Source organism: Nycticebus coucang, chromosome 19 (assembly GCF_027406575.1).
Source record: "Nycticebus coucang isolate mNycCou1 chromosome 19, mNycCou1.pri, whole genome shotgun sequence".
NCBI lineage: Eukaryota > Metazoa > Chordata > Mammalia > Primates > Lorisidae > Nycticebus > Nycticebus coucang.
Window position 1 is genome coordinate 261,523 of NC_069798.1, and position 27,119 is coordinate 288,641.

General features: G+C 50.1%; 1 protein-coding gene across 1 annotated transcript in view; it reads left to right on the forward strand.

The window, feature by feature from the left end:
- Positions 1–528: 528 nt before the first annotated feature.
- Positions 529–27,119, forward strand: part of IMPA2 (inositol monophosphatase 2) — a 56,636-nt gene continuing 30,045 nt past the window's right edge. Inside the window, exons 1-3 of the mRNA XM_053571733.1 lie at positions 529–843; positions 17,229–17,362; positions 26,846–26,950. Of these exons, the coding sequence (XP_053427708.1) occupies positions 748–843; positions 17,229–17,362; positions 26,846–26,950 (335 nt within the window). The 5' untranslated portion in view covers positions 529–747. The remainder of the gene's footprint in view (positions 844–17,228; positions 17,363–26,845; positions 26,951–27,119) is intronic.

A 27,119-nucleotide genomic window follows, 5' to 3' on the forward strand; every position in this document is an offset into this window, starting at 1 on the left:
AAGTTTAGGATCCAGATTTGAGTTTGAACAGTTTATCAAATTCAGTCACTGCATCGTAGTGCTAGGTTTTTAGCTGGCGTGACCGTCCCCAAACTCTCGCGCGGGTCCGCGCCCCGCCGCCGTCCGCTGGCCAAAAGCGATCCGCGGGACGGTGTGGACCCGGGTGCCCCCTGGGTCCTGCCCAGAGCGTCCGCCAGAGGCCAGTGGACACCTCGCGCCGAGTGCGTGCGGGGTCCGGAGCGGCACCACCGGGGTGGGGACACGACCTGCACATCCGGGGCTGGCCCGGAGTCTCCCGCGTGGGCGAAGCCGCCCCGGCACCCTGCGCTGCGGCCCCAGCCCCTCCCTTTCAGGCCCGGGGATCCGGGCCGGCAGCCCTCAGCGCACCGCGCGAGCGCTGAGTCTCCTAGCGCACAGCTAGGGGGCGGGCTCGGAGCGGGGCCGCGTTCACTTTGGGGAAGGCGGGGCCGGGCTCGGCGCGGGGAGGGGTGCGAGGCTCCGCGCTGATTGGCGTTCAGGACCTGCGCGGCGGGGCCGGGCGCGGGGCGTGGAGCTGGGAGCGCTGCGCGGCTTTCCTCGCCGCTGCCGACTCCTGTGTTTCCCGCGCGCGCAGCTGTAGGGCTGGCGCCGGACGAGGTGGGGAGTGACGGGAGCAGGTGGAGGTAGCGTTGGAGACAGTGGGTTCCGGGGTCCCGTCCTTGGGCCCGCAGAAGAGGGCTGAAGGTGGCAGGGTCCTGCGAGGACGCGATGAAGCTCGGCGGCGAGGCCGCGGCGGCTCCCGCGAGGGACCCCTGGGAGGAGTGCTTCCGGGCCGCGGTGCAGCTGGCGCTGCGGGCTGGACAGGTGAGCGCCGCGGCCTCGCGCTGGACTGGCCCAGAGGGCGGGAGGGCTGCCTTGGGGGGCGGCCGGGCTGGTGCTCGGGCCGCGTCACGCCCGCTCGGAACTTCGGGTCCCAGCAGGAGACCATTGGTCGGCGCAAACACTCTGCCTGGAGCGCGGGCGTGCGTCCCGGGGCTCCTCTGTGCGGAGCAGGCAGGCTCCTGGAGTCCGCAGAGCGAGAGAGCCGGGCGAGACGAGATGAAAGAGGCTTTGTGTTTGCTTCCTGCGCACCTTCCCTCTTCTCCCAAGGGAGGTGACCCTCTCCTTTGGCGGTCGAATGGCTAACTGAGGGTTATTTATCCTTTGCGTTGGAGAGAGTTAAAATGTAAAATTCCTCCAGGGCTGGCACACTAATGTTGCTAGCTGTGTGTTTTTAAGGACTTTGAATTGATCAGGCGACCGGTTCGCGGTAGTAGATGGCTTGGGTTCGCGCGCCACCCAGTCTGGCAGCGTGGCTGTTAGATGTCCTTCCTTGAGCATCCTGATACACTTGCTCTGACCCACACACTTGGTGGTTGGCACCGACCAGCGTTGCAGAGGAACTTGTTGCACCACCCGGAAGGATGGAGACCAGCAGCAGGGCGCCAGGGCTCTCAGAGCAGAGCGCAGCTCCGCCCTGGGTCCCTTCAGCGCGCGGGTCCATGCGCTTTCTTAAATACCTTCAGCAGCCCCGGTGCGCGGCAGCTGCGCGTCGTCAACTTTGGTGGATGAATGAACACTGGTTCTCCCACCACTGGGCTCGATTGTGTAGAAAGATGGCTTAGCTGTTTGCAGGGGCAGGAGCGGTGTGGACAGATTGGCCTTTTGTATCCAAACAGCATCTCTGCCCCCGCCCCAACAGTTGGGAAAAGCTCTACCAGTTTTCCCTAGGTGTTGAAATCCTACTGTTACCAATCTTAAATTTGAAGTGAGCTATTAAATCCAAAGTAACACTACTTGGACCCCTTTTGTGTGGAAGGGGCTTCCTTCTCTCTGTGGCTTTAAGGACCAAAGATTCAGGTTGTAAGGAATGAATGGATTAAAAACAGTGTTGTGAACTTTTACCCTTGGACCCCATCACCTTTCCCTTCTTTAGGAAAAAGAGGACCCCAAAACTCCCTTCAGGGCACACATTCTTTCTGGAGGGCAGACCCCGTGTGCTCCACTCTCCCTCCAGGCCCCCCTTGCAAAGTGTGCATCCTCGGGCTGTGTAGGAACTGTTAGGCTCCACCACCAAACTCCACTTTTCAGACCTTGGGAAGCCAGTTTAGGATCCAGAAGCTACTGTGTAACCCTGGACAGTTAAGTTATGGGTTACTGTGCTTTCAAATGTAGATCCTTGAAGAAACAGACAGTTTTGAGACAATTTAAAATAATTATTTAACAAGGCTCCGTGCCTGTAGCTCAGTGGTTAGGGCCCCAGCCACATACACTGAAGCTGGCGGGTTTGAACCCAGCCCTGGCCAGCTAAACAACAATGACAACTGCAACCAAGAAATATCCAGGTGTTGTGGTGGGCGCCTGTAGTCCCAGCTACTCAGGAGGCTGAGGCAAGAGAATCGCTTAAGCCCAAGCGAGGTTGCTGTGAGCTGTGATGCCATGGCACTCTACCGAGGGCGACATAGTGAGACTTTGTCTCAAAAAGAAAAAAATAATTATTTAACAAATGCTCAAATGGAGCTTATGATGTAGCAGGCACAGTTCTGAAGTCCCTATAATTTTTAACTTATTTAAGAGATATTTTATGTTTTTTTTTTTCAACTTGCCAACAACATAAAAGACTTTTTTAAGAAGAGGGGGAGGGTTGAAATAAAGAGTCTGCCATTAGGAGTCTGGTCAGGAATCCCTGGTCTGGGGCTCCCTTTTGGGGATTATGCTGATGCTTCCTGCCTGCTGGGCACTGGGTGAAGGAACAGCCAGAATGGACAAACAGAAGCCATATCAGGTCATCGGAACCTGTGTACAGAGGGACAGACTGTCTTCATGATGTCCTTATAGCAGTCTGGTGCCGACTGGGAAAAACAGCTCAGTAAGGCTGACGAGTGGTATGTGGTGACCCTATGTGGGGTCCTCCTTGGTGGAGGGCATGTCTGGCAGGTCCCAGTGTCTCCCCAGTGTGCAGCATCTTGCTCTCTTCTTGCTCACTCCTTGCAGCTGCTCCTGAGGCTGAGTCTGGGTTTTGGATGTGGAGAGGTTGGGGTAACTGAAGAGGGACTTCCCAAATGCGAATGCCCACTGCCCCTCATTTCTGATGCTGGCTCTGGTCAGGGCCGCCCTGGACAGTCTGCCACCACCTCTGCTCTGCCCCTGTTGGGAGCACCCCCCCCATTCTTTTCCTTCAGTGCCTCCTGGAGTCCCTCTGCCTCTGATTTCTAACCACCTGCTTCTAGGCTTTGGGGAGGGGTGGCCCCACCTGCACCCCAGCCACCCTTCACTACAAATAACACAAATAATGATCTCTGTTGGCTGTAGGCTCAGCATGTGTGAACAGGGTACCTTAGACACTGTTATTTTTTAATCTCCCTGCAGAGAAGGAATCGGCTTTGTTGGACCTGAAAGCTTAGACAATTTAGGGGTCTTCTTTAAGAAAACACATAATTACAAATTCAAATTTAGATATAAAAGTTATTTAAAATGAGAACATTCAGGTGGCATCTGTAACTCCAGAGGCTAAGGCGCCAACCACATACACCAGAGCTGGTGGATTCGAATCTAGCCCAGGCCTGCCAAACAATGACAACTACAACCAAAAAATAGCCGGGCGTTGTGATGGGGCGCCTGTAGTCCCAGCTACTTGGGAGGCTGAGGCAAGAGAATCGCTTAAGCCCAGAAATTTGAGGTTGCTGTGAGCTGTGACACCATGGTATTCTACCCAGGGCTATAGCTTGAGGCTCTGTGTCAAAAAAAAAAAAAAAAGAACAATCACAACTGCAATAAAGTTTAAGATACTAGGAAATACTGCCAATATCACAAAATATGTTTAAAAAAAATCCCAATTCTTTTACTGCTTCTCACTCTTTTGTAATATAGTCTTCACTCTTTTGGGGGGGAGGAGAGCTTCATGCTCTCTGTCTTTGAAGGACAATGATTTTGTAGTATTTCCTATCAAGAAAATGGACAAATTCAGCGTTTCCTGCAGCATGGCTAGTTGAAATTTATTACTGATAATTTAGAAAAGTTGGGCGGTGTCTGTGGCTCAAGGAGTAGGGCACTGGTCCCATATACCAGAGGTAGTGGGTTCAAACCCACCCCTGGCCAAAAACCACAAAAAAAAAAAAAAAGAAAGAAAAGTTTACCTAGGCTTCAAATTTGTTACTGGTAGCAGTTGGCCATATAAGTTTTTAGGACTGTGGTGAGACTGAGAACTTTCTATCTGTGTTCTTTTATGAATTAGTTGTAAGATGTGGGAGGTTTCCATGGACTCACTTCTTTTCTTTCTGAGACAGAGTCTCACTTTGTTGCCCTCGGTAGAGTGCCGTGGCGTCATAGCTTATAGCAACCTCAAACTTTTGGGCTCAAGTGATCCTCCTGACTCAGCCTCCCAAGTAGCTGGGACTACAGGTGCCTGCCACAATGCCTGGCTGGTTTTTTTTGTTTGTTTGTTTTTTGTTTTAGAGATGGGCCTTTGCCATCTTGGCCTCTCAGAGTGATTACAGGTGTGAGCCATGGTCCCCAGCCCCCACAGACTTGCTTCTGGCTCTGTTGGAAAGAGACCTTGTCTCTTCCTATGACCCAAGAGCAGCTCCTTGCTCACTCCTCTGGTCTTGCATGTCTGTGTCCCCATGCCAGATCACTCAGCAAATGCCTCCCATCAGACCCCTTTATACATCTAGTATTTTACCCTAGCTAGTGGCTAAGCAAGGAATGTGCATCTCTGCTCAGTTCCCCTTTAGCCAAACTAAGCATCCACTCCAGTCCCTCCTGACACTACATCTGATGGAGAGACAGGCCTAGTGGGAAAGACAAGGTTGGATCTACAGTAAGAATAGCTGACTTCTGCACATTTTAAAGTTTTCAGTATGGCCTTTTGAACACTTTTCTAGGGCCACTTGTAGGCGAGAGGGGGCGGCCTTCACATTTAAGCTTCATTAACTTCAGTTAATTCATCTCTGCTTATGTGTCTCAAAATCTTAGGACAAAGAAACACAAGCCCAGTGTTCTACCCTCTGCACTCCAGACTCCTTCCATCTCTGGCTGGCCCTGCATACCCCTGCTAGCCCCACCATGAGAAGGGGGCCTGTGGTCCTGACAACCCTGCTGCACCAGCCCGTCTTCCAGCCCATTCTGCTCCTCTGCTTGGTGCTTTCAAAACAGACACAGCCCCTGTGGGCCGAGAACCCTGCCCTCTCTCCAGACCCTAGACCCAGAGCCCCTTCCTTAGCCAGCAGTGTTCCCTGCCCAGAGACCTCTGCATCTTCCCTGGGCCTCCCTTGGCCGACCCTGTCCCATGAAGTCTTCATAGCTTCATTCATCCCTGGTCTGGGTGGGGTCTCTCCCCACAGTGGGCCCTTCAAATGTGGACACTGTCCATCCACATCTGTGCCTCTGGCCTTGCCAGCACAGTGTTGGTTTTGATTTGTGATTTTCCTTTTCACCAGGTATTCACACAGGGGATCTAGTGAGTGAAGTAACACTAAAAGGGCCATCGTAAAAGACTGTAGCACCCTGTTCTGTCCCCAGGACAGATTGAAAAGCCATTTCAGTGTTGTGGGAGTCACACCCATTTTCTTTTTTTTTTTTTTTTTTTGAGACAGAACCTCAAGCTGTCCCCCTGGGTAGAGTGCTATGGCATCACAGCTCATAGCAACCTCCAACTCCTGGGCTCAAGCGATTCTCCTGTCTCTGCCTCCCAAGTAGCTGGGACTACAGGCACCTGCCACAATGCCCGGCTATTTTTTGGTTGCAGCCTTCATTGTTGTTTGGCGGGCCAGGCTGGATTTGAACCTACCAGCTCAGGTACACATGGCTGGTGCCTTAGCTGCTTGAGCCACAGGCGCCAAGCCCCATTTTCTAAGTAGTCCACTTCCACCACTGCTTCTTGAGTCCTCTGTCTTAGACATCATCTGTTACGCTGTGTGGCTGCTTTGCCTGCTTGGGTCCAGGTCCCCATTAGGGTAGCCACATGAATGATTCACAGTTGAGCTGGACAGTATATACTTTTCTTTCTTAGGCAATTCGTATTTTCCTTAAAGTTAAAAAAAAGTTTTGCTTTGTTTCTCTTCATTTGTTTAGTTTTCTACATACGTATTGCCAACCATCCATCTTGAGAATTTTTAATTATGTCTTCAGTGTAGCCTAACTGCTTAGATCCTGCTACAGAGCACTAGTTCTCAGCCTGGCTGGCCTTGGCAGCACGAGGAGGGCTTGTTAAAGCAGGCTGGGTCCCACCCAAGGCTTCTGACTCACTGGGCCTGCTGGGGGTGAGCACTCCCAACATCCCTTGCCAGTCTGAAGACACACTCTGTGAGCTGTTCCTGCATGGTGTTTTATTATGTGAGAACATCACTGTTCATTCCTTCAACTTCTGAGAAACTTTGGGTAGTGTCCAGTGTGGAGTTAACATGTGTACTGTTGCTATGAACATCCTTGCATGTGTCTTTTGGTTATGTATATGTAAATTCCTGTTGGGATATATTAATAGTAGGAGGGGAATTTAATTGCTGTGTCATTGAGAATGTAAATTCTGCCAAGAAGTTCTCTAAAATGTACCAGGCTAAGCATGGTGGCTCATGCCTATAATTCTAGCACTTTGAGAGGCCCCAAAGGGAGGAATGCTAGATGCCAGGAGTTTGAGACCAGCCTGGGCAGCATAGCAAGACCCTAAGGGCCCATCTTTATAAAAACTTTAAGAATTAGCGGGCGGCGCCTGTGGCTCAGTGAGCAGGGCACCAGCCCCATATACCGAGGGTGGCGGGTTCAGGCCCAGCCCTGACCAAACTGCAACAAAAATATAGCCGGGCGTTGTGGCGGGCGCCTGTAGTCCCAGCTATTCGGGAGGCTGAGGCAGGAGAATCTCCTAAGCCTAGGAGTTGGAGGTTGCTGTGAGCTGTGTGATGCCACGGCACTCTACCGAGGGCAATAAAGTGAAACTCTGTCTCTACAAAAAAAAAAAAAAAAAAAGAATTAGATGGGTATGTTGGCATGTACCTGTAGTCCCTGCTGCAGGGGAAGCTGAGGCAGGAGGCTTGCTTGAGCCCAGGACGCTGCAGTGAGCTATGATAATACCATTGCTCTCTAGCTCTCCAGTCCAGAGGGCAGAGTGAGACTCTGTCTGTAAAAAAAAAAAAAAAAGAAGAGAAGAAGATTACCAATGCCACCCTGCTCTGTAGCATAAGGGTACCATCACTTCACATCTCCCATAATGTTTAATATGGTCTTTTACATTTTAGCCATTCTTATGGGCTTGAGGTGGCATTTTTTTTTTTTTTTTTTGAGACAGAGTCTCAAGCTGTCACCCTGGGTAGAGTGCCATGGCATCATCATATCTCACAGCAACCTTCAACTCTTGGGCTCAAAAGATCCTCTTGCCTCAGTTTTTTTATTTTTTTAGAGACAGGGTCTCAATCTTGCTCAGGCTGGTCTCAAACGCATAAGCTCAAGAAATCCACCCTCCTCGGCCTCCCAAGAGTGCTGGGATCAGAGGCACAAGCCACCATTTTATTGTGGTTCTCGTTTGCATGTCCCAGATGACTGATGAACTTTGTACATATTTATCAGCCTCTTTGATATTCTCTATTTGCTTTTAAAAAGGTGGTACTAAAACACTGACAAGAAATTTATTTATTCACTCAACAGATATTCTCTGAACAGCTCTGGAAAGGACTTTGGCCTTCAATATGAGTGTGATGAGATTCTCAGGGAAGGGTCCTGGGTGGGGCTCACAGTGCTACAGCCGCCAGCATTGGGAACTGGCAGAAAGCAGGAGAAAAGTGAGGAGGGTTGGACTGGGTGTTCTGGGAAGTGGGGAGGAAGACTCATCCTGAAGGCTGAGGTGACAGGTTTGCCTTGGAGTAGGGTGCAGGGTGCAGGAGAAGACAGGGTTGGAGGGTGACTTCCATGGTCTGGGCCTGAAAAACTGATTAAAGGAATTTGCCACTTCCTGCAGTGGTGATGTTGTGAGAAGCAGGTTTGGAGCTGTGAGGCAAGTACTCTGTTCTGGGCATGTCAATGGTGAATTTCCAGATTTCCAAGTGAGATGTTGAGTGTGGATCAGAGTTGGGTGGAGAGGCCGATGTGGAAATCACTGGCACGGAGAGGGTTCACCAGGGCGTGAGCAGGTGAGCTGCTGCCAACCTCTTCCAGAGATCCCTGGGTCCCAATGTGTGCAGGTCTATGCCTGGGAGGTCATTTCTCTGGAGGAGGCTGCCCCTCTAGAGCTATGGGCCTGAAGACACTTGTTGCTGAGGGCAGTGGGGCCTCCCTAGATGCCCACCCCAATGGCTGCCCACCCATGTTTGCCCACCCCAGTGGCTGCCCAGCTCCAGGGCATGGGGTTGGCCCAGGTGAAAACTCTAGAACTGTCACCAACTTCAGCAGAGACAGGATCCTGTGAGCAGCAGCTGAGGTGCAGGGTAGCAGCAGCCCCTGTGTGGGGGATGGGGGGGAGGCACATGGTCTCTGAGTGTTGGGCCCACTGGTCCTGACCCTGTGAGAGGCCACTGTCATTTTCCTTACATAACATTGTGAGAAAAACAAAGCATCTTTTCCCCAGAGGCATTTGCTTTTTTTTTTTTAATTAAATCATAGCTACGTACATTAATGCAATCATGGGGTACAACGTGTCAGTTTTATATACAATTTGAAATATTTTCTTTTTTTTTTTTTTTTGTAGAGACAGAGTCTCACCTTATCACCCTCGGTAGAGTGCCGTGGCGTCACACAACTCACAGCAACCTCCAAATCCTTGGGCTTAGGCGATTCTCCTGCCTCAGCCTCCCGAGTAGCTGGGACTATAGGTGCCCACCACAATGCCTGGCTATTAATTTGAAATATTTTCATCAAACAGGTGAAAATCATAGCCTTCACAGCATTTTCTTAGTTATTGTGTTAAGACATTTGTATTTTACATTTAGTAAATTTCACATGTACCCTTGTAAGATGCACCGTAGGTGTAGTCCCACCAATCACCCTCCCTCTACCCATCCTCCTTCCTCCCCTCCCCATTCTTGGGCTACCCAGAGGCATTTGCACCTGCTGCTGGTGGTAGCTTTGCTCCAGCCCTGGGACTGGAGCGTCATGAGGTCCCCTCACCTCCCTGGAGAGAGGCTGGGGGTAGGGCATCCTCTCCCCAGGACAGGAGATCCTGCCTCTGTGGCCAGAGATGCCCACTGCCCCTGCCTGGGACACAGACTCAATTTCTGTGGGGCCAGAGCAGAAGGAGACAGGTCACTCAGCAGGCCCAGCCCTGGGGAAGGAAAGGGCAGCCTGGTCCCCTCTGCTCTGGCCTCTTGCTGGGCCTCTTTCAGCCTCTCTGAGCCAGTCACAGGGCCCTGTGCCTCTGTCCCAGCTCCTGCCTGGCAGGCAGACTGGCCCTGCATGTGAGACGGTCACAGGGCAGTGTGCAGGAGGATGGATCAGCTTCCTGGAGGAAGTCACAGCTGAGTTGTGTCTTTAAAGTGAGAAGTGGGGTCAGCTAGAAAAGCTAGGTGATGGGCCAGGGGTCAAGGGAGTCAAGGTCAAGAGAGAATGTGACAGGGTCAGGGTGAAGCAGGATGCAGCACCAAGGACCCATGAAAAAGGTGCCTTGCCTGGTGCTTGAGGGGGGGAGAAGAGGCTTCTGGGAACGGTGGGTGTGGAGGGCATGTGTGCAGTCCTGACAGGTGGGCTCCTGGTGGTGGCTGTGACTGAAATTCAGGGGGACAAACGGGGAGAGGTCTGCAGGCTGGGTCAGCTGGACAGTGTGTTCAGAGAGGAGGCAGACCTGGACAGGGTTAGAAGTCATGGTGAGGGTGGTTGCAGCTGGGGGGCAGTTACCTCCCAACGGGGGTTTGTCCTTTGGCCCCAGGTCTTCTGTTCCAGGCCCCTGTTCCTGACCTTGCAGCTGTCCAACCCTGGGCAACTTTCCTGATTTCTCTGTGCCTCGGTTTCCTCAGCTTTGTCCCCAGAGCCAGGGCAAGGACTGACCACATCGTCAGTTGTGGTCTGCTCAGACTGGGGCCAGGGTGGGACTTGTGGGAGGTGTGGGCCAGCGTGGTATGGTAGGGCAGCGGTGCCTTCTCTGGGGACTCCTCGCAGAAGCAGGCACAGGGCAGGGGTTTGGGAGACTGATGAGCCTATGCCACCATGAGAGGGGAGGGTGGCCACTTATGATGGTGCTGCTACACGAGCAAGCCACTGGGGATGCTGAAGAAGGGCTGCCGGCAGCCATAGGGGTAGCAGGGCCCTGCCAGGGCTGCCCGTGCAGCCTCAGGGCTGAGGGAGGGTGCAGAGGGGGGCTGTGGGCACTGGCCCGGGGCTCCTCCTCGCTTCCCCACTTGGGGCTCAGGTGTGATATGTGATGCTTTAGCAGCTGGGAGCTGCTGGGAACATTTGTGCCACATGAGAGCCGGGTGGGTTACCTAGGGATCTGATGAACTTTGGGATTTTATCGACTGTCATGTGTGTTAGTGTTCTCCAGAGAAACAGGCCTTGCAGAAGGCTGGCAAGTCCAGGCCACAAGGTGGGCCTGCAGGCTGGGGACCTAGGGAGGGCTGATGGCCCAGTTGGAAGGGTGGAGATAAGAAGAGGGATCCCCAGGGCCATCTGCAGTACAGTCCCCTCTTACTTGGGAGGGCCAGTGCTTTTGTCTGTACAGACCTTCCACCAACTGGATGAGTCCCACCCACAGGAAGGAGGACAATTGGCCTTCCTTTGCTGATGAAAATGCTAACCTCACTCAAAAACACTCTCACAGGAATGCCTAGAATAGTGTTTGACCAAATATCTGGGCACCCCATAGCCTAGTCAAATCCTTCAGTCCTCACAAAATTAACCATCACACCCATTCACTTTATTCAAGTGAGTCCAGAGCATGGACCGTGGATGCAGGTCAGGCCCACAGCTCCAGTAGCTGCATTTTCCACCTCTAACAGGGAAAGACGTTGCTCTGTGCAGTCCCTGCACACTGCCCCATGGGCGGCCTGCAGAGTCTGGCTCTGGAGCATACGTGGGATACGAGTGTTCTGTAGGGCTGGGTGCAGAGATAGTGTGGGGACAGCTGTGCAAGACAGAGGCACTGAGAGACAAGGGGCATTTAGATGTGTCTGATGCTGGAGCCAGTGGTGTTCCTTCTGGATTTGAAATTCAGGCTTCCATGGCGTTGGTCCCATATTTTATATATTAAACATTAACAGAATGTTATTTGGAGGGAAAGACCCAGGCAAGGTCTGTGAAGGGTAGGCTTAGTTAGTGAGTAGCTGGAAAACATTAAGTCAGCATACACTAACTTCTTACCAGGAGAATGGAATGTTCAAAATCTCCAAGTCTGAGGGAACACAGCCGTGGCACAGGGTGCCAGCAGGCACTTGCCTGGCAGTGTCACCATTCACTCCCTAAGGAGACAGATGTGGCTGAAGGGCAGGACTGTTTGTGTCTAACTCAGGTTTGTTCCAGAAATGCAGCCCTTGGTTGCACACACTCTGCCATCACTGTCCTCTCAGTGTAGGAAATTTTGTGAATTAGACTTTTCTTAACTGTTTATTTATTAGCATCCCGCTTTAGACTTGTGCATTGAGTGGGGGGTGGGTTCTTATTTTTTGTCGTAAGTCATTACATTTTGTCTGGTACACACTCTCACATGTATGTGTGTGCAGCTTGCCCTGCACCTGCCCTCTGCATGCAGTCCCTCGCTTAGCTCTCAGCACGGCCCGGCGTCCCAGACACTGACTCTGTCACCAAGGAGGAGACTCGGCCGAGAGCCCTGTGGGGTTGAGTTGGTATCTGTCTGAATCTTAAGTGTCTTTATCCTCTCTACTTCAGTGATGTTGTGAAACTGGTGGAAACAAGAACTACATTCTAGGTGGGAATTTTTCACGTGCATGTTCTTCATAAAGCACAAGTGCCCCCATGTTTTCAGGTTAGCTTGCTGCTGTGAGCTCACTGGCAACTGAAAGGAGGGTAGTTTGCCTGGCTGCCTGAGAGTGGATGTCCACGGAGTGCCACCCCCCACACCTCTCACCCCTGCATGACTGCTCGTGGGTGCTGCCATCATCGGCACCCTCTCCTGGGGCATGGCTTGTTCTTGGACCCCCCTCAGATGATAGGTAGAGTTCTTGCCTGGAGAGGCGTGCTGTCCAGTGCAGGGGTCAGGACAGTGGCCTGGCAGAGCTCAGATACCACAGGCTGTACAGTGACAGCCAGGAGAAGGGGTCTCAGCTGGGACGGTGAGTGGCCAGCCACACAGGTGGCTTCCCAGAGGGGACATGCCAGAATAGGCAGAGACCAAGAGAACGACCGGCAGGAGGGATGTCATTGCAGGCACAGGGACATAGTGTCCTAAGACACAGAGGTGTGGGAGGGATTGAGCTGGCATGGGGAGCATCCAGGGCAGGCTGCAAGGCTGAGTGCTGCCCAGGCTGGGTGTGAAGGGTCTCACCTGTGAGAACCAAGACGGTGGCTGATGGGGAGGCTGGAGGCTGGGCCTGGCATGGGGCAGCAGAGTGTATAGGCTGGCCAGGGAATGCCCATCCTCCTGCTAGAGGACACAGGCACATTCGAGCCCCGTGGGCTGCCTTGTGATACACACCCATAAGAAAACCATCAGAGCAACCACAGTAATAAATATTAATAAAAACAGAAAATAGTGCTATCAGAAAAGAACAATACAGCGTCCTCCCGTGAGTGTGCACTTCCCTTCCGTCCTATGCAGGGTGTGGCTGGGCCCACACTGCAGCACACACACCCCAACTCAGCCCAGTACCCCTGTGCCCAACATACAAGGTATGGATGGTTGGGGTCTGGAAAACCTAGCACATAAAAACTGCAGAGGGTAGCTGTGACTCCCCAAGGGCACTCACTGTGAAGTCTTTTAGATTTTAGTGAGAACTCAGGGAGCAGCAACGAGGAAATGTCCTCAGTCCACTCACAGGTGCTCAGCTGCAGGGCGCACCAGCAGTAGGCAGGCACAGAGAGGAGTGAGTGGCGTGGATGCCTGGGGCCAACAGTGTCCCTCTGCCCACAGACACTGGCAACTCCTTGTGGAGAGATGACATTGGGGGTGTGTCATAAAGAAGGACCTAGCCACGATGGCCCATCAGGACCTGGGGTGACTGGTTCCACGTGGCTGCAGCAGAATAGCTGTGGAGAGGGGCAGGTGGAACAGAGGAGGAGAGAGCAGATGAGGACTGTAGTTACAAGGTTTGCAAAGGCCCAAGGAAGTCCGGTTAGCGAGAAGTCCAGGGGTGGGGTGGCCCTGCCTACTGCAGTCCCCAGGGACCCAGATTCCTCCCCACTTGTTGCTCTAAGGCAGGCGTCCTCAAACTTTTTAAACAGGGGGCCAATTCACTGTCCCCCAGACCGTTGGAGGGCCACACTATAGTTTAAAAAAAAAAAAACTATGAACAAATTCCTATGCACACTGCACATATCTTATTTCGAAGTAAAAAAACAAAACAGGAACAAATACAATCACACCACCTCATGTGGCCCGCGGGCTGCAGTTTGAGGACCCTGCTGTAAGGTGTGGGCAGAGCTGGCCCAACAGCACCACACCCACATCACAGCCTGTGGCAGGCAGTGTCCTTCAGAGGCTGTGACTCACAAGTTGCAGGTCCTATTTCCAGGCCACCTCTCAGGCAAAGCTTCCTGCCAGGGCCACCCTTGCTGTGGGGCAGGGCAGTGCAGGTTTTCAGGGAGGCCCTGAGCTTGCTAAAAAGAAGGGGAGAGTGGACATTGGGAGTCAGGTGGTCTCTACTACCAGGGCAAATTTGGAAGCTAATGTCTACCCCTCTGGGTTCTGACATGGTAATAGGACAACATCAAGTGCTAAGTGCTGGGGACATGCCCGGTCTGGCTCTGGTGGGGAGAAGGGCCTCGGTGTGTGGGCAGACTGGGCCTGGCTAGAGGGCTGGGGTCTGTGGATGGAGGCCATACTGCAGGACTGTGGAGCTGGAGGCTTTTAACAGAGCAGCCAGAGTGAAAGGACTGGGTGGTCTGTGCTCACCCAAGCAGTGAATATTGCAGAGTATCCAGGTGGCCTGCTGTGTGCTCCCTTCAGCATTCACAGAGCTCTGTGCACCTGCTGTGTGCCAGGGTGCAGCGGGGTACCAAAGAGAGCTTTAGCTCAAGGCCCAGCGAGGAAAGACATAGCCAGCAACACAACAAGGTGATTTCAGATGAGGACAAGTTGTAGACAGAGGATCAGAATATTTTCTGGAAGTCCCTGGGGTGGAAACACATTTGGCTGGGAGCTGTGAGATAACCTGTAAGCCTGAAGGAGAGCCCAGGAGGCATGTGTGGGCATAAGGTTGGGAGGGCTGGCGTAGCCCTGGGGGCCTGGGGTTTGTTCTAAGCAGCGGGAGCCAGAGGTGATCTGATGTGATCGATGTCTGAAAATCTTTACTCCAGCTTCTGCGTGGAGGCTGCAAGGGTGGCTGGCTTCCTGTGTGGGGACCCACAGGTGTGAAGTAACCTTCTGTGCTTTCTTGTGGGCAGAATCCTGGGGTAGAGGTGCAGGTTCAAAACTCAGAGCCCTGCACCCCATCCTGCCGAGTCGGACACTCTGGTCCTCAGTGGCCCTCTGCACTCTAGGGCTTAAAGACCTTTGCTCATTACTCAAGTGTGCTCCCAGCATCAGGGTGCATTAGAAATGAAGTCTCAGGCTGGGTGTGGTGGCTCATGCTTGTGATCCCAGCACTCTGGGAGGCTTAGATGGCAGGATCGCTTGAGTTCAGGAGTTCAAGACCAACCTGAGTAAGAGCGAGACCCTGTCTCTACAAAAAATATAAAAACTAGCTGGGTGTGGTGGCAAGTGCCTATAGTCCCAGCTACTTGGGAGCCTGAGGCAGGAGGATTGCTTGAGCCCAGGAGTTTGAGGTTGCTGTGAACTATGATCACACCACAGCACCCCAGCTTGGGCTGCAGAGTGAGACTCTGTCTCATTAAATAAAATAAAAAAAAAAGAATGAAGGAGCAAAGAAAGAAAAGAATGAAGGAGCAAAGAAAGAAAAGAAAGGACAAGCCTTAGACCTGTACAGCCACCACCTTCATCTCAATGGGACCTGAGGAGCTGTGCCATGTCCCCTCTGCTCTGTCCTCTGGTTAGGGCATCCCTCTCACACCCCTCTAGAGATGCACACAGACACCTCCAAGTTGCCACTGCCATGCAGGGTGCACACTCAGCACCCAGTGCCTTGTCTCATAGCTGAGGGTCCCTGGAGGACGGGCAGGCACTACATGCAGTTGCATTTGGTGAGAGATTACTGTGTACAAATTGGTGTTTTAAGAAAATTAGCCTGATAGTGATGAGCAGGATGTTGCAAACACAGGACAGAGAAAGGCCCTGTGGGGACAGAACGTTAACAGTGGTCGTCTGTAGTGGAGGGACTGTGCACGAGCACTTTGTGCTTCGCCTTTTATATGGTCTGTCTCACTCTAAATAGTCTGTACGGTGCAGCTGATATTTTTGCAGCCAAGATTTTATAAAACCTGCCTAGACTTGGCATGGGGTGGGTGCAGTACTGGGACAGGGCAGGGACAGTGAGAGACAGCAGGGCCTGCAGCCAGAAGCTTGGAGACATTGGCATTGGGCTCCTGCTCCTTCTCTGGAACTGCATCTGAGCACCCCACCCGTCACTGTCAGGACAGTACAGGGCCTGATGTGGAAGAGGGCCCTTGATAAAAGGTTATCAAAGCTGGCCGGGTAAGGTGGCTCATGCCGGTAACCCTAGCGCTCTGGGAGGCTGAGGCAGGGTAGATTGCCTGAGGTGATGAGTTCACGACCAGCCTGAGCCAGAGCAAAACCTCATCTTTAAAAAAAAAAGCTGGGCGTTGTGGCAGGTGCCTGTAGTCCAAGCTACTTGGGAGGCTGAGGCAAGAAAATCGCTTAAGCTCAAGAGTTTGAGGTTTCTGTGAGCTATGACTCCACAACACTGTACCAAGGGCAACAAAATGAGACTCTGTCTCAAAAACAAAACAAAACAAAACAAAATGGGTATTAAAGCTTGCAAACCAGATGCTGTGGTTCTCACTTATAATTCCAACACTTTGCGTGGCTGAAGAGGGAGGGCTTCTTAAGGCCAGGAATTTGAGACCATCCTGGGCAACATAGCAAGACTCCATCTCTATTAAAAAAAAAAAAATGAAAAATTAGCTTGGTATGGTGGTGTACACTTATAGTACCAGCTATGCGGGTGGCTGAGGTGAGAAGATCGCTGGAGCTCTGGAGTTTGAGGCTGCAGTGAGACATGACACCACTGCACTCCAGCCTGGACTACTGGAGAAAACAGCAAGCTCACAATGGGGATAGGAAGTTGAGTCTGGGTGGCTGGGCAGTTTAGGGTACTTTTGAAAGAAATATATGATTTGGGGTGGCGCTTAGTTTTGGAGGAAGGATCTGAGGTAGTTTTTAGGTTCCTGACTGTGTCATAACGATAAGGGATATGTCAGGTTGTTACAACAGACAGGAAGGATGAGAGGCTGGGACTAGAAATAGAGGTAGCTTTTTATTTTGCAAACTGGAACTGGTCCTTCCTGAAGAAACTGATTAACCATTCTCCATCCATCGTGCTGGGGACTTAGGGTGTCCTGGTACCTGGCACCTGGGGCTGTCCTAGTCTAGACTTTAGAGGCAGCTGGAACCTGTGCCCCACTCGAGCTCCTCTGAGGTGCTGTGCATTGTCCTGCCCAGAGCGTCAGTGAGAGCTGGCCCCGTGTCCTGAAATGCACTTGCTGGGATTCTCAGTGGAGATTTGCCACCTGGATTCAAGGGCATATCCCATTTCATGAGATTCATAAAATGAGTTAGGTAAAAGAAGTTTTTGCTTAACATAGAAATTTCCTGAATTCTAATTCATGAGGTTATATGAGGCAAAATTGTGTTATATCATGTTTTCTTGGGAAATTTTTACAGAGGAAGTTTTGTGCTCTTTTCAGAACCACTGTTTTTTTCTTTTCCTCCAAAGAAAAATTATTTCACAGATAGGACAAAATAACTTCAAACAGTGAGTGTGCCTTGTAAAAAGAATAAAGGTGTGGTAGAAACCCAGTGAACCTGGGGTGTGACATGGAGCTCTGAGGTCTGTCAATGATGGGAGAGGTAAGTGGCCCAGAGACTCACACCTCTGCCCCATCCCCACTGCAGGCAGAGTTCAGAGTGGCCTCCAGGAGTGGAGCACTCTTTTGTTTGGGGAGGACAATGTTTGAAGGCTTTACCTGGCTCTGTGCTTTTATTTCAGATCATCAGAAAAGCCCTCACTGAGGAAAAATGTGTCTCAACAAAAACGTCAGCTGCAGATCTTGTGACAGAAACTGATCACCTAGTGGAAGATTTAATTATTTCCGAGTTGAGAAAAAAGTTCCCTTCACACAGGTGGGTGTATTTGTCAGAGAAAACACCAGCAATGCTGGCCGTGCTCCTAGAGGGCGAGGGGGTTAAGATTGACCCCAAATCCTTCAATACATGGTAAACAAACTGATCCTGTTACATGCTCTTTTATTGCCTATGCGACCAGGTGTCTGGACTGCAGAACAGCCTGGACTCAAACTCCTAGGCTCAAGCAATTTCCTACCTCAGCCTCCTGAGTAGGTGGGACTACAAGTGCATGTCACACCTACTTGGCTAATTTCTTTTTTTTTTTTTGTAGAGACAGAGTCTCACTTTATGGCCCTCGGTAGAGTGCCATGGCATCACACAGCTCACAGCAACCTCCAACTCCTGGGCTTAAGCGATTCTCTTGCCTCAGCCTCCCGAGTAGCTGGGACTATAGGCGCCCGCCACAACGCCCAGCTTTTTTTTTGGTTGCAGTTCAGCCGGGGCCGGATTTGATCCCGCCACCCTCCGTTTATGGGGCTGGCGCCTTACTGACTGAGCCACAGGTGCCGCCCATACTTGGCTAATTTCTAAATGTTTTGTAGAGAAGGGGGTCTCACCATGTTGCCCAGGCTGGTCTCAAACTCCTAGTCTCAAGTCATCCTCCAACCTTGGCCTCTGAAAATGGGATTTCAGGCATGAGCCACTATGCCCAGTCCTGTTTTTATTAATTTATTAAAAAAATTTTTTTTTTTTGGCCGGGGCTGGGTTTGAACCCACCACCTCCGGCATATGGGACCGGGGCCCTACTCCTTGAGCCACAGGCACCGCCCTTTTTTTTTTGAGATAGAGTTTATGTCACCCTCGGTAGAGTGCTATGGCGTCACAGCTCACAGCAACCTTAATTCTTGGGCTAAAGTGATTCTCTTGCCTCAGCTTCCTGAGTAGCTGGGACTACAGGTACCCACTTCAAGACCCAGATTTTTTTTTGCAGTTTCTGGCTGGGGTTGGGTTTGAACCCACCACCTCCGGCATGTAGGGCCAATGCCCTACTTCTTTGAGCCACAGGCGCTGCCTAAAACCTCTCTTTTTTTTTGCAGTTTTTGGCTGGGGCTGGGTTTGAACCTGCCATCTCTGGCATATGAGGCCAGTGCCCTACCCCTTTGAGCCACAGGCGCTGCCCAAACACCCAAGTTTTTTTTTTTAGAGACAAGGTTTTACTCTGGCACAGGCTGGTCTCGAACTCATGAGCTCAGGCAATCCACCCACCTCAGCCTCCCAGAGTGCTAGGATTACAGGCGTGAGCAGCCGTGCCTGGCCTAGGTTACATTATTTGCATTTGTAAGGTAAAGTCCAAAATCTGATTTGCAGTTGAGTCCTGCACCCAGGAAGTGTGTCATATACCTCTGCATTGTACCCAGTAGGTGGGAACTTACTGAGCCCCTTTTCCCCTTCTGGAATTTCATGTGTTTTCCTCTCGTGTGAGTATGTAGTTGTTCATCTACTATTTTCAGATTAGTAGTGAGTACGTGGGATGCTTGCTTTTCCATTCTTCAGATACTTTACTCAAGATGAATGTTCTACAAATCCATCTAGTGAATACAAAAGATGGAAAGTCTCCATCTTTTTATGGCTAAATAGTATTCCATGGGATACATATACCACCGTTTATTAATCCATTCATGTGTTGATAGGCACTTGGGTTGTTTCCACATCTTTGGGATTGTGAATTGAACCACTGTAAACATTTGAGTGCAGATATCCTTAGGGTAAAATGATTATTTTCCTCCTAGATAGACATCTACTAATGGGATTGCAGGATCAAATGGGAGGTCTACTTTTAGCTCTTTGAGGATTCTTCATACTTTTTTCCAAAGAGGCTGTATTATTTTGCAATCCCACCAACACTGCATAAGTGTACCCCTGTCTCTGTATCCACACCAGCATCTGCAGCTTTGGGACTTTGCGATGTGGGCTATTCTCCCTGGGGTTAGGTGACATCTCATGGTGGTTTCATTTGCATTTCTCTGATGATTAGGGAGGATGAGCATTTTTCATGTGTCATCCATGTGTCTGTCTTTTTGGGAAAAGGTTCTGTTCATGTCACTTGCCCAATGATTAATAGGGTTGTTTTTTCTTCTCTTGTTGATTTGCTTGAGTTCTTTGTATCTTCTGCTCATTAGCCCTTTGTCCAACTCATAACTTGTGAATATCTTCTCCCATTCTGAGGGTTGTCTGCTTATTGTGTCCTTAGCTATGCCGAAGCTTTTTAAGTTGATCAGGTCCCATTTATTTACTGTTGTTGTTGCTGCAGTTGCCAATGGGGTCTTCTTCATGAATTCTTTCCCAAGGCTGATATCGTTAAGAGTTTTTCCCACACTTTCCTGAAGGGTTTTTATCTTTCATGTCTTAAATTGAAATCTTTTATCCACTGTGAGTTATTTTCTGTAAGTGGTGAGAGGTGCGGGTCCATTCTCAGTCTTTGACATGTGGCTAACCAGTTCTCCCAGCACAATTTATTGAATAGGTTTTCCTTTCCTCATTTATGCTTTTGTTTGGTTTGTTGAACTTTGTTTTTATTTGTATTATTAATACTATTATCTTGATAGCCATAATGTACAAATATTACCTTACAAATACTGAAAAGGCTCTACCTTTTATAACACATGCTCAGGGAAAGCTCCTGCTTCCCTGTACTAAGCCATTTATTATTTCTGGAGGGATTCAGTAGAAGCACGACACACCCAGATGCCTGTGGCTGCTTGGCTGTCTGTGCCGACTTTCCCAGGGGGATGGGGCACAGAGTGGCATGTTAGCTGTGGGGCCACAGACCAGGGCATATGGTAGGGACAGCTGGCACAGCTGAGCACCGGAAACTCTTCTCCCAAGAAGGCCTCTGCAGGGACGCCACCCTCTTTCTTTCTTTTGAGACTAGGTCTTGCTGTATTGTTCAATCTGGCCTCAAATTCCTGCACTTAAGTGATCCTTCCACCTCAGCCTCCTGAGTTTGCCACGTACTGTTTTCTTCTTTAAAGCAGAAGTTCTTAATCTTTGTGGTGTCACCCTATGGAGAATTCGATCTTTTCCTCAGAAAAATTAAAATATTTACACATGATTTTGCATATAGTTCCAAGGGAGCCATAGACCCAGATTAAGACATCCTCTTTTGCTCTGGGGGCCTCTGAGGCCCCTTCTCTCTCCCTCCCAGAGTTCTAAAGAACACGTCTTCAAAACAAGTACCTTGGACGCAAGGGCTCTCTTTTCTTCCTTGTGTAGACTCTCTTAAATTGTTGGATTCCTAAAACTAGATACCAGTTATTGGATCTCTGGGCATAAACTGTTATAGCTGACAGTTTGGGTTTCCATGGACTTAGGAGTTCAGCAATAGAGAAGGGATCTCCCTCAGGGGCAGCACACGGCAGGCTCAGTAGGTTTTTTCCCAAAATTGAAAATAAAAATGAAAGAATAAACCAGTGTTAAAACTTTTAACCTCCTTTTTTCCTGCTGCTCCTTCTCTGGAGAGAGCTCTCTATTAGAGGGCTGTGTTTGTTTTGTTTTTGACAACCTTTGTGTTTGAGGCTCTCTTATTTCCTGTTTCCTAATTAGGTTTGAAGTCAGTAGCTCTGGCATCTGTTATAATATTTATAAGCTGTACAACTTTTTTAAACCTAATTTTACTTAAATGGCAGAGTCAAACCAGCTATTTCAGGCTACTTAATTGCATATTTTGGTCTGGAGGGTTCTGTGGCCATGGCCATGTGGCTGTGACAACAGAGGGTAGCTCATCTGCACAGCGTCTGGTAAAGGCCAGGTCAGGCACAGTGAAGTCACTGGGCTCTGGTGTGTTAATTGGATTACTACACAAACAGCACTCTGAGATGTATCCCTGTTGTACCTGCTGGCACCACGTGCCAGTGGTTTGGCTCTGCTGTGCATAAATATGTGGGGTCAGTTCCATTTGTAAAAGGTAAACTTAGATGCTTATTGCTGTGTGCACAGGTAAGTGTTAGCAGATTGTCGGTGAGCCCAGGCATCTCCACCTGCACCTGCAGCCTTAGGGCTCAGGGACCACAGGGCTCCAAGCCCCTTTGGAAGACCATGATCTAGGACATGCCCCTTAGGCAGGGCATGTGTCGGGCTCATCCAGGAGCTTCCCCAGTGGGATGACACCAGGCCTCCATCTCTGAAACTCACCCCAAGAGAGGATCCAGACACCTGTCCAGGAAATAGTAATCAGGAGCCTTGGTTCCCAAATACCAGTCCATGAGGTAGTGTAGGCAGGGCTGTTGGGGAGGGACTTAGCTGCCCCACTGTTAGCCCAGGTCCTGTGTCCCCCATCCCTTGCTCTGACTGTGAACCCTGGGCTGAGGTGAAAGCAGGCCTGTCCCCTGCTCAGTTTGCCTCACAAATTCAGACCAACAAAATCCTTTTTCAAGGTTAAAAATAAAGTACTAGAATATTGGGCATTTAATTGTTTTAGATCATGGACATACTGATAAATTTGGAATGAAAAAAAATTACATACATACTACAAAATGATATGTATGTAATTACTGTTTTCCAAGTATTTAAATATAACTCTAAGTAGTATGTTTAATATAAGGTTGCTTATCATCCTTTCTTTGAAAAGATTGTTATTCTGAGCTTTCAACTTTCCTTATTTTTAGTCTTTTCTGAAATTGTCAAAAATAGATTGTAATTGTTATAGGGTGTTTTGTTTTGTTGGATTTTTTTGAGACAGAGTCTCACTCTGTCACCCTGGGTAGAGTGCTGTGGCATCATAGCTCACAGCAACCTCAAACTCTTGGGCTCAAATGATTCTCCTGCCTTAGCCTCAAGAGTAGTTGAGACTATAGGTATGCAACACCACACATGGCTAGTTTTTCTATTTTTAGTAGAAATGGGATCTTGTTCTTACTCAGGCTAGTCTTAAACTCCTGAGCTCAAGGGATCCTCCCTTCTCAGCCTCCCAGAGTGCTAGGATTACAGGTTATGAGCCATTCCACCTGGTCTGTTTTATTTTGATAAAATAATAATGTGATGCATGCTCCCTGGTTTTATCATTTTATTTTATGCATCTGTGAAATCTAAAGGTTTGGGTCCCTGACCTGGAAGACAGGCATAGACCAAATCTGAGAACAGTTAAGGTTTAGACTTGCTGCTTCCTGTGTCCCTAGCAGCTCTTCTCTGGGCCTCACACTCCTCCCCTGTGAATGAAGGACCTGATTAAGGTTTTCCCTAAGGCCCCAGCATCTGACTCCAAACGTGCTGTGGTGATGACAAAAAGCAAGCCAGCAAAGTAAGGTTGGGGTTTACAGGCTGGGTCGTGGGGTTTGTTGGGTGTCTCAGCCTGTTTGCAGTAGTGATTTTGAGTTAGATCCAAGTGTAGCTACTCTGAAAATATTATGTAGCTTCTCCGAAAATGTTCTGTAGCACAGCCTGGCCCCTTGTCAAAGGCTGTCTGTGTTTGCTCATTTAAAGGACTGGGCACAGTAGCCTCTGCCTGGGCCAGAACACCCACACACACCCCCACCACCAGCTGGCACCCTGCAGTATGCCTGCACAGAGGAGGGCTATCGGTGCACAAGTCCCCCGAGATGCCAGACAGTGTCCTTGAAATAGTAAACACATTCCCGGCCACCACCAGCTGGACATTGGCTTCCGGTTGCTTTGTGCTGGGCTCTTGTGTCACCTTCAGGCAGGAGCCTGAGGGACAGCTGGCAGGGACAGCCACTTGGTAGACTGGCCCTGACCTTGTCACAGAGTAAACAGACTAAGTAGCCAGAAAAAATCTTAGAGGTACTTGACTGTCAAAATACAAGGAGGGCCAGATACGGTGGCATGTACCTGCAGTCTCAGCAACTCAGGAGACCGAGGCAGGAAGATCGCATGAACCTAGGAGTTTCAGACCAGCCTGGGCAACATGGAGAATACCCTGTTTCCAAAAAAAGAAAAAAAAGAAACACAGAAGAAAATGAACAAAACTTACAAGGAGGGTTTATTACAACTATTATTTTTATTTTTTTGAGACAGAGTCTCAGTTTGTCGCCCTTGGTAGAGAGCCGTGGCGTCACAGCTCACAGCAACCTCCAACTCTTGGACTTAAGCGATTCTCTTGCCTCAGCCTCCCAAGTAGCTGGGACTACAGGTGCCCACCACAACACCCGGCTATTTTTTGTTGCAATTCTCATTACTGTTTTAGCTGGCCAGGGCCGGGTTTGAACCTGCCACCCTTGGTATATGGGGCCAGCGCCTACCCACTGAGCCACAGGCGCCACCCACAACTATTATTTTTAAAAGGAAAGTGGTTAAATTAGGCAGTGGAATGTATTCTATCATTCTAACTTGTTACCAAACTTTTAACCTTAACCTAGTTGCTATTTTCCTTTTGCCTATCAGGGTAATGAAATGTTCTTTTTGCTCCCTAAATTTAGTCATGTGCATTGTTCTTCTCTATTTGTGTCCTGGATTTATGTAGATGTTCAGAAGATGGCTTGTACAAAGGCCTCAATTATCTCACACTGACCACTATCTGGGTGACGGGTGCAGGGTGGACAGCACCTGCTCCCCTGCTGTGGAATGTTCTCTCCCATTTTGTGGGTATCAGGTTCCTACACGAAGGAAATCAGGTTTAAGTAAATGAAAATTGCACGGCCTTCCTCATATGTCAGGGAAATATTTTTGGTGCCCTTGAAGACCAGATGTGGTCTGTGCCTCTGCTGCCTTCAGAGGTGTGAGGCCAGGAGGGACTGAGGGTGCTTTTCCATTTTTTAGGCAGGCAAGTGGGCTAATGAGTGGAGGGCACAAAGGTGGGCAAAGAGGAAGAAAACCCAACCTCAACTGCTGAAAAGCCCAGCATTCAGGGTGGGCTGAATTGAGTTATTCCCATCCAAAATGTCTTGCAAACCTGGATGGAATGAAACACATTGTCCTCAGTAAAGTATGACAATGATGGAAAAGCAGGTATCCGATGTACTCAATACTAATATGAAGCCAGTAGACAAATTAATACACATCCACATAAGAAAAAAATTCAATTCAAGTTGGGAGGGGGGAGAGGAAGGAAAGGGATTGGTGAGCTCCCACCTAATGGGCACGATGTAAGGGTGTATGACATACCTCTTAGGTGTGGGACACAACTACAACAGGAACCTTACCTAACAAGCCCAAACGTTGTAACCTAATCATGTGTACACTCATATTAATCTGAAATTTCAAAACTAAAATAAAGCTTTAAAAAGAATGTCCTGGAGATCAGCCTGAACAAGAGCGAGACCCCATCTCTAAAAATAGCCGGGGTGTTCTGCCAAGTGCCTATAATCTACTCAGAAGGCCAAGGCAAGAGGATCACTCAAACCTAAGAGTTTGAAGTTGCTGTGAGCTATGATGTCACAGCACTCTACCCAAGGTGATAGAGTGAGACTCTGATCCAAAAAAAAAAAATATATATATATATATATATGTATATCTTGTATGCCAGTTCAGTGGTTCATGCACTCTGGGAGGCCTAGTGGGAGGCCTCCTTGCTGAGCCCAGGAGCCTGAGCGTGTAGAGAGGAGCTTGGTAGACAGGAGCATTGTGGTATTACCACGAAGACATACTGCTCAGCGACCCACAGACAGTGTCCCACACATCTGGCAGATAGGCAGACAGCTTACAGCCCTGAGTATCCTGAAAAGCCTCTCGGTGTTCTGGGTAGGTGGCACGAGTGCCACTCAGGTGGGGTGGGGGATGACCTGGTGCTAATGCTGCAGACTCAGGCTCCCTCCTCCTCCCTTAGAGCTGCCCTCCAGTTTCTCACTTGAAATCAGATTGAAAAGGGAAAGAATCTACACTCCTTCTGGCTTCCTGGGCACTCACCTTTGCACGTGACTCTTTTTTTAGGCCCTTCTGTATTGAATCTTATCCTTTCACTGCCTTGTCAGCTTTGCGCCCAACTCAAGCTTTGAAGCCTACTCCTTGTATGTGTGTGTTTTTAGGGTGTGGGCCTTTTTCTTTTTTTTTTTTTTTTTCTTTTTTTATATTTTTCTGTATGGCAAAGGATAAAAAGGAGGAAGGAAGGCCTACGGTTAGAATGATAAAAGAAAGGCACAAAGTTAAGAAGTCACAGAATCATCTCTGTCCCATTGAGTGACAGTTGCCGCTGGTAGAGTCCCAGGGCAAAGAAGCCATCAAGGGTCTTCTCTCAGCACCAGCTACCAAAGTGGGCCTTTTTCTTTAAAAACATAATTGCAAGTCATTCAGGGGAGGAAAATCACAGAGCCACAGAAGACACCCTTGGGTGTGTCTCCAGCTCATTTATCTAAGGGACCGAGGGACTATGACAGTGCAGAGCACAGACCACATAGCCCAGGAGATGGAGTGTCTCCAACTCATTTATCTAAGGGACCGAGGGGCTGTGAGAGTACAGAGTGCAGGCCCATAACGTGGAAAGGACAGTCCCAGTGTAGTGGGAGCAGGGTGGCATGTGGCAGCTCCTTTGCATGCCAAGTGCCAGGGAGTACCTGCCAGAGCATCCCAGCACCCTGCAGCCCTGCATCTGCACACCCCCCAGGCACCCACTCATCACATGGGACTGAGATGTTCTTTTTTTTTTTTTTTGTAGAGACAGAGTCTCACTGTACCGCCCTCGGGTAGAGTGCCATGGCGTCACACGGCTCACAGCAACCTCTAACTCTTGGGCTTACGCAATTCTCTTGCCTCAGCCTCCCGAGCAGCTGGGACTACAGGCGCCCGCCACAATGCCCGGCTATTTTTTTGTTGCAGAGTCCCTTGCCCAGGTGCTGTCCTGAGCAGCGGGGTGCTTGGTGATGCCGTCGGCTGAGGCAGGCCCTGCCTATGGAGTCCTCCCTGCTGCCCATGGCCTCCCTGACACACTGGTCCTTGGGGAATGCTCCCATGGCCTCTCTGACACACTGCTCCTTGGGGAATGCTCCCGTACATTGTACGTACGTAGCCGGCACCCTAGCCGCTGAGCTACGGGCCGGAGCCTGCAGAGGGCTTCTTACAAAGAAGGGGCCATGGGAGCAGGGAGGACTCCATAGGCAGGGCGTGTCCCAGCCCCACTCCTTCCCCTGACCCTGCCTGGCTCCTAGTCAGGAGACCAGGGGTGGGAGGGGCTGCTGTCACCTGTATTTGCAGTTCTGGAAACAGACCTGGGAGGCATCAGCTTCAGGTGACATTTAACCCTTCAGTGCCCATGTCCCAGCCCTGCCCGGAGGAGGGGCGAAGAGGAGTCCTGGGCCCACCCTCACTGCACTGCCCTCGGGGTCTCTCGGCCTAACTCCTCCCAACAGGTGCCCTTCACTCCTCTCTGCCTGGCCTGCTTACATTCCCTGGTGCTCTTCTGGAACCCAAGGATGAGGCTTTCTATACCCCACTACTCAGGTAGCCTGAGGGCAGATGGACAAGCAGGTGTCTTCCCCAGATATACTGCCTTAGCGAGATCTGCTAACAGTGCCTCCTTTCCCAGACGGGGACTGGAGGTGCTGTCAGGTGTACTGTTCTGTGCATGTTCCCTCAGCCTGGGCTCCTCCACCACAGGTTCATCGCAGAAGAGGCCACAGCCTCTGGGGCCAAGTGTGAGCTCACCCACAGCCCCACCTGGATCATCGACCCCATTGATGGCACCTGCAACTTTGTGCACAGGTAGGCAGTAGCAGGGAGCACCTCCATTACAGGGCGTGACAGTTCCTCTGTAAGTTTTCATCCATTGCAGGATGTGACACGTCCTCTATAAGTTTTCATCTTTCAAAAGCAGCATTTTTAAAGCAAGAGTATATAAACAAACTTATAGTTGGTTTATAGTCTTACTAAA